At 52.3% G+C, this 12,798-nt stretch overlaps 1 protein-coding gene across 4 annotated transcripts in view; it reads right to left on the bottom strand.

The window, feature by feature from the left end:
• The window catches only part of ABCC8 (ATP binding cassette subfamily C member 8), a 76,501-nt gene that overhangs the window by 31,675 nt on the left and 32,028 nt on the right, over window positions 1-12,798 (bottom strand). For all 4 annotated transcript variants that reach the window (XM_037839307.1, XM_037839306.1, XM_037839304.1 and 1 more), the window contains exons 11-16: window positions 5,084-5,124; window positions 3,804-3,949; window positions 2,496-2,601; window positions 2,216-2,332; window positions 1,686-1,761; window positions 836-941 (exon numbers count right to left, since the gene is read on the bottom strand). In XM_037839307.1, coding sequence (XP_037695235.1) covers window positions 836-941; window positions 1,686-1,761; window positions 2,216-2,332; window positions 2,496-2,601; window positions 3,804-3,949; window positions 5,084-5,124 — 592 coding nt within the window. The remainder of the gene's footprint in view (window positions 1-835; window positions 942-1,685; window positions 1,762-2,215; window positions 2,333-2,495; window positions 2,602-3,803; window positions 3,950-5,083; window positions 5,125-12,798) is intronic.

Below are 12,798 nucleotides of genomic sequence, written 5' to 3'. Positions count from 1 at the left end.
CAGTTGGCACAAGGGACTGGCAAAGTGACCTCAAATGCTCTGGACCTTCCCAGTCAGGCTGCACTGGGAAGTCCCCTGATGGAGTCAAGGCTCAAGAGTCAGGCCACGGGGAAACTAAGGGTTCATCTGCCCAGCCCACAGCCTCACTGAGGATTGAAATTTATCCTTTGTTGGATATACAGGGGTATCCTCTTTACCTCTTGTCTCTTCTTACAGTTTTACTTTTAAAAGAGGTTCAACTTTATATGCATCATTTTATTGACTAGCTATAAGAGTTGGGTAGAGGTAATAGGTTCATGATTGACTCAGCCCGGGGTTTTTGTCTCTTTAATTAAGATAGCGATTTTTGCCCAGAAACCCACCTTTGTCTGGGGTATCTGTGGCTCCTCAAACACCCACTGCATGATCTGTGTCATCTTTGATGATGACCCCAGTTGGAAGCCAATGTTTGTGCTCTAATTCCTCACACTGAGGCAGTGCAGCTGAATGCTAAGAGCATGGGATCTAGCGTCAAACAGAACTGAGTCCAAATTCTGGCTCTGCCACTTATTAGCTGTGTGAATTAGGGCCAAGAGTGGAACCCTCATTTATAAAATGAGAACTGATAACAGTACTTACCTCACTGGTTGTCATAAAGATTAAATGAAATAATGCATGCAGAAGACTTAGCATAGTACCTGGCACATAGTTAGGGTTTAATAAATAATGATGGTGATAATTAACTCAGTCAGTGCATGCTGCATCCTCAGCTGAGAAGGAGGGGAACTTTCTGACTACGAGGGTTGCCCACTTTAGTCTCTCCCCAGTAACTGACCCCTGAGGATGCATTTATTACCTGTTCCAGAAGACGGCCCCTGAAATCTTCTGCATCTCCCCCAGCGTGGCGAGGAGGAGGGAGGACTTGCCGCAGCCCACCTGCCCCACAATCATGGTGAGCTGCCCTACAGGGAGGGCGGCAGATGCGAGTGGGGCCAGGAAAGAGTTTGAACCATCACCGCTCAGAAAGACACAGACACTCAACCCTCAGTCCCCCATTTTCTTTCCTCCTATCTAGAATCCCTAGAGAGTCCTCTCCCTCTTTGGGCCCTCCCTCTGCATACCTATATCCCTCTACGAGCTCCCCAGGTCCTTCCCCTACCTCTGACACCACCCATCCCCTTCCCAAGCACTCGCTTCTCCCTCCCGCTGCTCTCCAGTGTGAGCCCAGTTCCTCAAGCTTCTAACAAACGCCACCTTCAGTCCTGCCTCCAGGCTGTGCTGTTGGTGCTGCCTCTGCCAGGATGCCCCCTGCTTCATGGCCCGAGGAGCCTTGTTCATCCTGGGAAACCCCACCTCTTCCACAAGGCCTCCTCTGCCTACTCTGGTCTGATCCTCTCCTCCATCACTCATACTGCCTGCAAGTTTGGCATCAAGGCCCCGCTGTCCTGCCTTACCTTTGCTGCTGCACCTGAGCTCCTCAGGGATGTAACCCACCCCCCTATGGCTTTCATACCCCAGAGCACCGGTATTCAGGGGGTGAGCATACCGTGGGTACTCAATAAATGCTGGCTTTTCCTCTTCTCACCATGTCATTCAGAGGGACATTGGAAGAGGCCCTTCAGACATGGCTATAGAAGGACCCCTGCATTCTTCTGCATCTGAGGCAGATACACCCCAACCATGATGGAGGACTGAGCTGACCATACCTCGGGGGATATGGATGGTGATGTTGGACAGTGTAGGGATCCCATCGGGGGTCCACGTGAAGAAGCCTCCGATGATCTTCATCGGCCGCACCCCACCGCCCGGAGGAGAAGAGAAAGGCAAGCGGGTTCTCAGTGTGAATAGTTTCTGCCTCCCCTCTCCCATGAAAGCCAAAAAAATAAAAGCAAAAACGAAAACCCCCCAAATCAAAACCAAAACAAAATCACTGATTCCAATCCCCAGATCACTTCCAGGGCGTGGGAGTCGGGGACTGGCCTCCTCATGGGGACCCCTGCTCAAGGTGCCCTCCTGAGCGGAAGGCCACTCTTTTTTGGCTGGGGTCCCCCATGTGGTGGAGATGGAAGCACTGCCCCTGGTTTGGGGTCTCCTATGGACCCTATAGGCAGGGGACACGCAGTGCCGGGCAGACTCTCGGGCAGAGACGCAGCCTGGGTCTCTGGCCTTCCAGGCACGGAACTCCCTCCGGGTGATGGCCGTGGGTGACAGATGTGGGGGTGCAGTGAGGACTCACCTGGACGCAGCAGTTGTCAGCATCCCCGTCTGCACTGGGGACCAGCCCCTGTAGCGGGCCCAAGAGGCCCTGGCAATCCTCACGGGCTGGATGCTTGCGGTTCACAACCTTGAGGGGCTGGGGATGGTTATGAAGAGGTGAGGGCCCACGGGGCTGGCAGCTGGGCGGGGAGGGGAGCCCCTCTTCCTGTGAGGGGAGGCTACAGCAGGCACGGCAGGGCACGGGCTTCAGGCATTAGAGAGAAATGCTGGGGGCTGTAGGGAGAGGCCCCGGCACTCACCACTGCCTGGTACTTGCTGGCTTGGCCCTGGGGCGCTGGCTCACGGGGAGCAGACTGCTCCTCGCGGATCTCTGCACTGGACAGGAACTCGCTTAGCTTTTGCACGCTGCAGAGGAAGCACAGAGATGCCCCCCACCCCTGCCGGGGACAGAGGGGAGGGGAGAGGGAAGAGGGGGTGGCCTTGAGAGAGCAGCTCTGAGAAGGTTTAGGGTCTGAGGTGTGGCCTCCACAGAGCCCAATCTGGAGGGGAGAGCAGACCAGTGGACGTCCCCATGGGCGTTCAAGCAGGGGCTTAGAAGGGGTACCAGGGCTTGGAAGGATTAGAGGTGGGATTGGTTCATTTAATGATAAAGTTAGTCTGGGTTACTATACTTCAGGATGGTTGGTTTCGGGCTTTGGTAGTTATTGTTAGTTATAGTTGGTCAATGTTAAGTTAGGTAGGATTAGGATTGCTTATTAGTAATGATAGCTAGTAATTTTTTTGAGCAACAATAGCTAATAATTTTTTTTGATAGCTAATGATTTTGAGCACATACTACATGCCTGACACTGTGTGAATTGCTTTACAAACTTTACATTATTTAATCCCCACAGCATCCTGGTGGGGGAGGTGTGTATAATTCTTCCCAAATCTTTGAGAAGGCTATTTTCTTCCTGGGGAATTTCCCTTCTCCCCCAACCCCTGGGGGTGTGGAAGCTGTCTGGACAAACCTTGAGAGGTAATTGCTAAATGTCCCTTTTGCTAAACATCCAAAAGGCCTGGGGCCAGACAGGCCCTGCAGTCCTCTGGGCAAGAACATCCTGAGGCTCTAAATGAGCCTGGGTTCTGGGGCCCTGCTCTGTGGCCATCCCCGGCCTGGAGGAGCCAACTGCCAGCTCAGCTTCCTTCCTGCTGTTTGCCTCCACTGTCCCCTGCCCCTCAGTCCAGCATTCCCTCCACAGTCAGTGACAGGATAGGGTGGAGCTGACCCTTGTCTCTGAGGTAAAGCCTCCAGGTTGTATCCTTCTCCCACCTTCAGCCCAGAGTCTGCTCTCCCTCTGTTTCCGACAGAACTCTCTTGAAGGTGAAACTGAGTCCCCTATCCTTGGAGCTATGTGAGCAAGTTGGTCCCTCTTTGGGGATGGTGTGGAGGGAAGCCATGTATAGCCTATGTCCCTCTGAGCAACCAGGACCCACTTTAGTGAGTCCCAAATCAGTGTTGAAGCACGTCCTGGGACCCAACAGCTGTTCCAGCAGCCACTGGAGCAAGTCCTGGGGTCAGCACTTGAGCTGCCAGTCCAGGGCCGTTGCCCCAACCCTCCTCTCACCTGACTAGGGCTTTGACTGTGGACCGGACCACACTGGACAGCAGGAACAGTGGCGTGACCAGGATGTGGAAGAGAGAGAGGGAGGCAAAGGCCACTGAGGGCGAAAAGTCGGCTTCTTTGAAGAAACTGACATGGCCCACGAAGGTCTGTGAACAGAGGTGCAATGAGGTGGGGGCTGGGTCAGGGCTTGACCTATGGCCTGCATTGGAAACAGGCCCTGGGAAGGGAGGGAGGGTTGGGGAGGGCGGGCCAAGGGAGCCTTTTGGTTAAAGACACCTCCATTGTCAGCAGTCTTTTCATGGAAATGCCCCCACCACCACCACCACCAAGTGAGTTGAGGACAAGCTAGAGGGGAGGGGCTGCTCCCTCCCTGTCCACCCTCTCTTTTCCAGGAAAGACCAGGGAGGAGCCCTCAGGTTAGATCCGCAGACAGCAGCATCAGCACCCACTTCCCTAGTCCTCACAAAACCACCTCCTCCCCAGGCCTGTCCCGGGCTACCTGGCTGGCTTAGCTGCCTCAGTCACCCAGAGTTCCCCCAAAGAGCCAGGCCAGGAGCCAGCCCAATAAATCACTTCCAAAATGAATTCCCAAGCATGCTGGAGAGGCTGTGAACTCGACACAGTTCAGAGACGCTGGCCCCGGCGAAAAGAAATTCCTTTTAAAGAACTGCAGCAGTCACCAAAGACAGGAGACAGGACGGAGCCCTGGGAAGGGGCAGCAGGCTACTGGGGGCACGGGCCTCTCCGGGGGCCTGTTGCCTGTCCCAGCGCTGAGCTCACACACACCTTTTGTCAAAGTCGCTTTAGAAAACCACCACCATGATATTCAGTGATGGGGAGAATCGTTTGTGGCATCCTTAAATTTAAAAAAGCAGCTTCCAAAACTGCGTGGGCAGCACAATCCTATTTTTGTAAAAATGACATATTATGTGTCTTTAAAAAGACTGGAAAGAAACACATTAAAGATGACACCAGAGGGATTATGGGTGATTTTAATCCTCTTTGTGCTTTTCTTTCTGAATTTCCCACATTTCTACAATAAAGGTGTTTATAATTGAAAATACTGATAACTCTTTTTAAAATAACTATTTCTCTAAATACTCAGGCTTTCCAGGCCAGGGGGCAGAAGCCCCTGTCTGCTTAGACTGCCCCGTCACTCTGTTTTCACCCCTGCTGCTGAACCCGTCCTCCCAGGTCTGTGCAGAGGCCAAACTCTGGGCAGCCCCTCACTACAGACCCCCACCCCACCCCTCATTGGGAGATGGAGAAGGGTCACTTACGATGAGGACGGCAGCAATGGGGATGGCCGTGTTCATGAAAACTGCAGAGGAAGCACAAGGGAGAGTTCAGTGGGAGGAACGAGAAAGCTAAAAATGACACCCAGGATGGCCGGAGGCACTGCAGCCCACCAGGGTCCCCTCCCCAGCCTGGGGGCGGGAGATGGGGGAGGGTGGGGGCAGAACTCCAGCCCTGTGGTGCCCTCCAGCTCCTTTCCCTCAGGACTCCCGTCCCCTGGACCTTAGCCCCTTTCTCTGAGACTTAAGCCTTTAAACAAAGACTTAAATGCTCTCATTTTGCTCCATGGGAAAGTACTAGGAGAGGGATTGGAGAGTTGGCCTCCTGTGGTCAACCGAGAAGTCAGCTGCCTGTGTTTCTGTTTCCGAGGGCACCAAGCTGTGACTTCCTCTGCCTCTGCAGCTCCCAGCCAGACTCTCTCTGAGGCTCGGAGTCTTCCTCACCTCCCAGGACTCCTGGGAAGGGTTTCACATCATTCACAGGAGGAATCAATGACAACAGCTTCCTCAGATGGAAGGTTTAGAGTCCGTGCCCAGGTGGGGAAGCTGGTCTTAGCTGGGTTACATAGTCAGAGTCAAACCAATAAAGGGTGGGAGGCAGGGGTGCCATTGGCCACCCCCATTTTGTTGCAGTAGAAGTCCCTCCACCTCTTATTCTGTTAAAACTGTGGCCTCAGATCCATCAGAGGGACCCCAGAAAGCAAAGAGAACTGGACTTAAAGTCAGAGCAGGGTAGAGTCTCTGTTATTTCCCTTGTTTCTGTTAACTTCCTCATGCCTCAGTTTCCCCATCTGATTTTCCTAAACTTGCACTCGCTTGTTTATACCCCCTGGCTCTGTCCAAGGTCAGAGTAGATAGTGTAGGTGACAGGCTTCTTGAGCCCTAATGCTGGCTGAGTATCACACCCCGTGCTAGCAGCTTAGCCCTGCTGGGCAGGGTCTCTTCTTTTCTGGCCCAGGGTTGAGATGCCCATGAGAGCGCTCGTCCTAGGCCCGAACTCCCAGAGAGAACAGCTCCTCTGAAGTAAGAGGTCACCCTTGCATCTCATCCTCCTTTTTCCCAGAGCCTCTTCCAGGCTGTCCCAGAAAGGAGCCTGGTTCTGTAATTAGCCAATCAAAGCAGAAGGAAGCAGGAGTCCAGGGCCAGAGTGGAGGGCTCAGCCTGGGCACATGGCCCCTGTCTACCAAACGGTGAAGGCTTTGACACTCGAAAGAAGTCCAGACGGTCGACACGATTCCAAGAAGCTGACTGCCCACTTACCCCAAGATTCTTGCACCATTTAGTACATGCAGAATATGCTGGATATGTGGCCCCCAACCTCAGGGACCCCCAACTGGGTGGAAGAGACATGGCCCCTGCTCTTGGGAACCATGCTCCCAGAAATGGTCCCTGCTTCCGGGAACCATGCTCCCAAAAAGTGCCTGGTATGAAGGGGAGACAGACCATGCTCCTAGGAGTTCCCAAATGGATAGGAGAGACATTGTGCCCATTTTTGGGGGATTCCTAATCTGATGGGGACACAGGCCCCTGCCATTGTAGAGATCCCAGTTTCACAGAGATGAGGATGGAGGTGCAGTGGTTTTTGGGAGAGATATGGCTGGAGCCCTTGGGGGCACTGCTACCCTCTCTGACCATAAGGCTTTTTATCTATACCAGTGTCATACATGACCCTACTTTAACCACTCACCCTGATAAAGGCTCATCAGTCTCCAGATGCCAGTTTCTTACGGCCCCCAGCAGCAGACAGTTAAGCAACCTCAGTTTTACCCACAGTACAAGGAACACAGCTCTGGGCCATAGGACATAGCCTACAGCACAGCCATCACTGACTGGGGAGACAGAGAGGCAAAGGAAGGCCCCTGTCTGGCCTGGGCCCTGGACCGTCAACAACCACAGAGCTCTAAACACCTGGAGACTTTGCCCTTGTCCTCCAGGGTCAGTCATTCCAGGGAGCTTCTCCTCTGCTCCTCCCCTGCACACCCCCTTAAATTACCAGTGAGGAGGGGCTCAAGCTCCTGTGGACACTGGCACACCATCCCTCAGTTCCCTGCCGCAGGCCAAGACCCCTCCCACACCTTCTGGGGCTCAACTCCCAGCTAAAGACCAGGCTTGGAATTGGACTGTCAATTGGTACAGCACGCCTGAAAAGTAATCTGGTGCTTTGTAGCTAGAGCCACAAGGAAGTTCAGACCTTCTGACCCCATAATCCCTCCCCTAGGAATTTATCTCGAATAATCCTTCAACAGAAGCACAAGCCATCAGCAAGATGGTGTTAGCTGTAGCATTTTCTACCGCAGCACAACAAAACCACCACCACCACCGCAAAGCACCCCAAATCAAATACACTGGAAATGTCCAACAGGAGGGGCTGTTTCGGTAAATGATGGCACATCAATTCTAATCAATTCTGGCAGATTCTGCAGGCGCAAAACCTAATTGACATTTTATTCCACTGCATGTTTTCCTTGGTTCTGATGATTTAAAAAATTTTTTCTGTTTAATATATTTATTCTTGTAGCCGTCTGAGCTCCTTTGAGGACTGAGAAAAGCTATAAATAAATTCAAAAATGAACATTCCAAAGCTGATGCAGCAACAGGGAGAATGCTTATGATATAATTACTTTCTGCCGCTTTCTCACTGTGGTAGGGAGACGCTAAAGAATTAAAATGTAATTTTCCATTTTCCTCACTCTCTCCTGGAAGGATGGGCTTTGTGCACAGAATTCTGGGTCCCCTTCAAAATGGAGCATTGGGAGAATAGAATCAACAGCTGCTTGTATTTTAAAGGCCTCTCTGAAAACCACCCCACCCTACGATGTGGCTGGAACTAGGGACACCGGGGCTGGAGGGCAGGAAGCCTGGGGATGCTACTGACCGTGGCACCCTGTGAGCACAGCAGACACCCTGTGCACCACCTGAGGCTGGGAGTCAGGGCAGGCAGAAGGGAAAGTGGCTGGGTACCCCATGCAGGAGGGAAGGTGGCTGGATACCCCAGCTTTCATAGGTTGGAGAGCTGAGAACTTGTCCCCATTTCCTGAACCAATACAGCCCTATAAGATTCTAAGGTGGTGGAGGGGTGGGAAGTAGGACCAAGAATAGATTTCTCTCCATCTTTGGCATGTGTGGGCTGACTCACCTTGATTTGACTTAGATAAAAAAAAAAAAAACCATGACAATGCTCAAATGTCAACGTCAAGGAACAAGAAATACTGGTTAAATAACATTAAGCAAAAAGAAAGATTATGAAATGATGTTCAAGTGATGACGATTAGGGAGGTAGGCAGGAAGTATTTAGTAGGCAGGGCTGAAAGGCAACCAATAAAAGTGAAAAGCCTCCTATAATGGTGTAGAAAGAGGGTAGATGGTTTCCACCACCCCCACCCCCCACCCCAAATTCTTTGAGTTATTAATTCAAGAATTATTTTTGAGGGACCATACTATTCCAGGCACTGTGCTGGGTTCTGGGGGTGCAACGGTGAACATATGTGCAAGCTTTTCATAAGCACTCACCACCCCAAACAAAATGAAACAACAAACAAATCAAATAACACCAAAGCAGGGCTCAAAACACCAGCTCCCCCGGCTTTGCCCAAGGAATGCTGTCTGGCCTCCAGGGCGCCAGCCTGCATGGCAATACCAGGAGCTTTTCATTTCCAGAACACTGATAACTGTTTCAGAAGCCGTGTGTCAGGGAGGCACAGCCAGGCCTTGGCGCCTCTGGTTAACTTCAGCTTCGACCTGTGGAGGGGCCTGCAGCTCACAGCCGGGCCTAACTGCAAGCTGCACTTACAGGAGGGGGAAATGTGTGTTGAGGTGCTCAGGGCTATTTCCATTCAGACTGCTAGTCAGTGAAATCAACAGGTGGGAAGGAAAGCAGGTTAATGGTGGGTGTGTGTGTGCGTGTCTGCCTGTCGCGGGCTGTTGAGGGGGCATGGCAGGGGGTCCCCATAGCAGTCCACTGCTCTTTGCCTCCCAAACTGATGAACCTCCCCAGCTCTCTCTCCCTCAGCCTCCCGAACCAGACTGGGACACACATCAGCAACTCACTGGGGCTGTAGTAACTGGCAGGAGGAAGGGTAGCTATTGAAGAATTTCAGAGAAGCCAGAGAAAGAAAGGGGACAAGTCACACGGTCACCTTGCCCCCTACACTGACTGTTCTGAGTCAGGGCCTCCACTGAGGAAGACAGACAGAGAGCAAGCCCTTCAAAGAACATTCAGATCCTGGGCTGTGGAGAGGGGCAGGTGGGGGGCACCCTCTGAATGGGGTTCACCAGCACCTTCCTGCCTGCCCCCCCACCACAACTGATGGAAGAGTTGTGTGTGGGTTTTTTTGGTTTGGTTTGTGGGTTTTTGTTTTGTTTTATTTTAAGATAAAAACTCCTCTTTCCCATTGGGTGAGGCCAGTCACATTCATCCAAGTAGGCCCAACCCAACAGGGAACAGAAGGCAGACCCCCAGCTGCAGAAAACTAGGAAAGTGGCAAACACATCTTTCTTTTACTAACGCTCCTTCAATGGCTCCTTCAAGTGTCTGAACACAGCTCACAAGGTCCTGTATAATCTCGTCTTGTCAATACCCTCTCCACACTGAATTAGATTCTTGAACACACTCTCATCGTTCTCACCTCTAGTCTGGCTAACTTGTAGTCATCCTTTGGGCTTCCCTGACACCCACCAACCCTAAGACGAGGCACAACTCTCTGGGAACAACTCTGACAGGTGTTCAGAATATACCTGTCACTTGTTTGATTGTCTGGCTTTCTTGCTAGACTGTAAGCAGCCTGTGGGCAGGGAGCAATATGTCTTCTTGCCACTGCATCCCCAAGGCCTAGCAGAGGGCCTGGCACACAGTGAGTGCTCAGTAAATATTTGTCAAATCAGAGAATGATTGAAACAAAAGAGGTCAGTGCCAGGTGAGTGTCAAAAAGGGAAAGCGGAACATTTGGAATTGACCCCATGGCTCTGACCACATGCATGGCCACAGCTCATGGGCATGCCCCCACACCTCCAAGACTGTAAGGGCAAGGACCATCCTCACCCCCTCGCCCCAGTAGGGCCTGGCACAGAGAAAGGGCTCTGGAATTGGTGCTGCACAACAGACAGAATGAACTGGCAGCATGTTGTTGACTGCTGGGGCCTAGGACCCCTTCGTCACCCATGCAAAGCTTGTCCTCAAAGACAGTGCTGGGCTGGACCCCTGAAGCTATGCTGCAGATGCAAGGAAATAAGGATTTCACTAACTTCTAAGGGGAGTGACCACAGCAGTTGTCTCCATCTTTCTCCAGCTTTATCTTCTACGCATTGAAATCCTACCAATCTTGCAAGGTACAGCCCAAGCACCCCCTCGCGCGAAGCTCTGTGTGAACTCCCAGCCCACATGGGCTTCCTTCTTCTCTGTTCTCTGCCATTTACAGGCCGGAGGACTTCAGTGAGTCATTTCACCTCACTAAGCCTCAGTCTTGTCTGCTGTAAAATGGGGACAGTACATCCATAGACAGAGTTGTGAGGATTGAGTGCACCCAGCCTTGCAAGGCAGGCAGCCCAGAGCTGGCCACCCAGTTTAGACTCCCCGCCACACTGTTCTGTGTTTGCTCATTCTGACTTCTCAGCCAGAGTATAAGCCCCCTGAGAATGGGGAGCACATCTTTTCCCCCGCATTTCCCCCAGTGCTTAGCACAAGGCTGGAAAGACTCACTCAACACCCACTGGGTAACTTACATCTCTGTTTTACTTCATGGGGAAATACTGATTCTGGATTTTGATGTTGGGGAAACGGTAACCATTTCCTTTGTCAATCCTCTGCTCTCCTGCTCCAGGCTGCACACTCAGGAGGTCTCAGTGATGCCAATGGCGAGACCATCGGCTAGTGTATCAGAGGTTGTAACCCTATCTGCTTGAGAGTCTGACAGCGTGGGCAGACTGATGACCAGACCAAAAGCCCAGCAGGCAACTCCAGGAAGGGCCCCAGGAGGTAACACAACTCCAGGGCTTGCTGCAGCACTAGGGACAAGAACGAGAGGTGCCCTATTACCTCCAGCCTAATGACCTGTGTCTTGATCCTAGTAACAGCGCAGAAAGCAGGAAATCTGAGAGGAGGTAAATGAAAACATGCTCAAGGCATATACCTGCATCCAGGAGGTGCCCCACTCCCCGACCCCCATCTCTCTCCAACTCTCACTGCAAAAAGAAACACATACCAGGAAGGGCAAACACACTGAGCAAACAGCACTTGGTTTTAAAGCTCTCACCGAGGGCTCTTTCCTTTCCCTTCCTACTCCCCTCTTCCAGGGACCCATCTGTTTGTCCCTTCCAGCTTGCTGAGTCCTGGACAGGTGAGGGGCCCTGAGCAGATCCCTACTTGGCTCCAGGGCCCCTCACCCCCTTCAGGGTCATCTCAGTTCTTGACAACATGGAATCACCTTTCTCCAGGTCCATCTGGTGTCGGGCCCTTCACAGAACCATGGCTTGTCTTCCAGGGGCCCCATGGGACAAAGAACACCTCCTAAATAAGCTTCTGTGGGCTAGCCTGGGAACATAGCCATTTTATGATGTCTTTTCCATAGGAAAACCTGTCCCAGGTTACAATTTGAAATGCAGCACATGACTATGCATCTCCTAGGAACCCACTTGCCCCCATCTACATGACCTGATGCTGCCCCTACATTGCTGCCCACCATGCCAAGGAATCTTGGGTGCCCCCACTTGCCTTGCTGCTTCCTGTCCTCTCTCCCATCACAGCAGTGGTGATCCTGCTCTACCCCACCCTGCAATGCTGTTGTTCTGGAGGAAGTCCCTGGCTGTGGGGGGAAGCCTTCCCAAACTCAGCAGCTGTTGCCATTGATGCCAGGTACCTGTAGCTCTGAGGGGCTGCATACAGTGCTGGTGGTGGTAGGGGGAGGGTATGGTAATACAGCCAGTCACCAGGGGCACGTAGAGTTGACACTTGGAATGTTGAAGAGGGCCTAGAGCTGGGGACACTGGTTTCTCTGAACCCTCCAGAAGTCCCTCTTGTATGATGGAGTTTTCCGCCTGAGGGTGCTCAGAAACTCTACTCTGAGCACCACTAGGTCAGGGATGAGGGTCAAGGGGGAAGACAGGACCTTGGGCAGTGTCTCAGTGAGGAATTCAGGAAGCAACGGCTGCCTGCCATGCTCACAGCCCCATTCCGAGAAAATCAGATGCCAGCAGGACTTTCTACACAAAGATACCAGCCATGGCTCACGCCAAGTATAGTGATGGACCCCACTCCAGGCCTGGCCACTGCTGACTGGACCAGGGACCCCAGTGTGAGGCATAGGACAGCATGGTCTGGCTGGACACAGAGAGGCCAGTCCCTGGGGAGCTCAGTGCCAGCCCTGCCCTGTGAAAACCCTCATGTTGGATGGTGGCAATCTGACCCATCGGGCCCTCTGAACGCAGAATGCACGGATGATCTGAGTGAATGTCTCATCTTCGCAAGGCTGGCTGTACATGGTGATCTGGAAGACACTTACCCGCATGCCCTCCACTACTGCCATGAAAGCCCCCACCTCTAGGTATATCTCTTCTGAACACATCCAGAATTCAGCTGGGGGAGATGGACAGTAGTGTCTGTCCCTCCTAGTTTTCTCCTGTTTCCCATTCCCACTCTTGACAGAGCTCATTCTAGGTTGTTTCTCTTCTACTAAGAGAAAATAGCTCAAAAACAGTGCTCCATTGTG

The sequence above is a fragment of the Choloepus didactylus genome, chromosome 6 (genome assembly GCF_015220235.1).
Source record: "Choloepus didactylus isolate mChoDid1 chromosome 6, mChoDid1.pri, whole genome shotgun sequence".
Lineage (NCBI taxonomy): Eukaryota > Metazoa > Chordata > Mammalia > Pilosa > Megalonychidae > Choloepus > Choloepus didactylus.
This window is presented reverse-complemented; position numbering and strand designations above follow the sequence as displayed.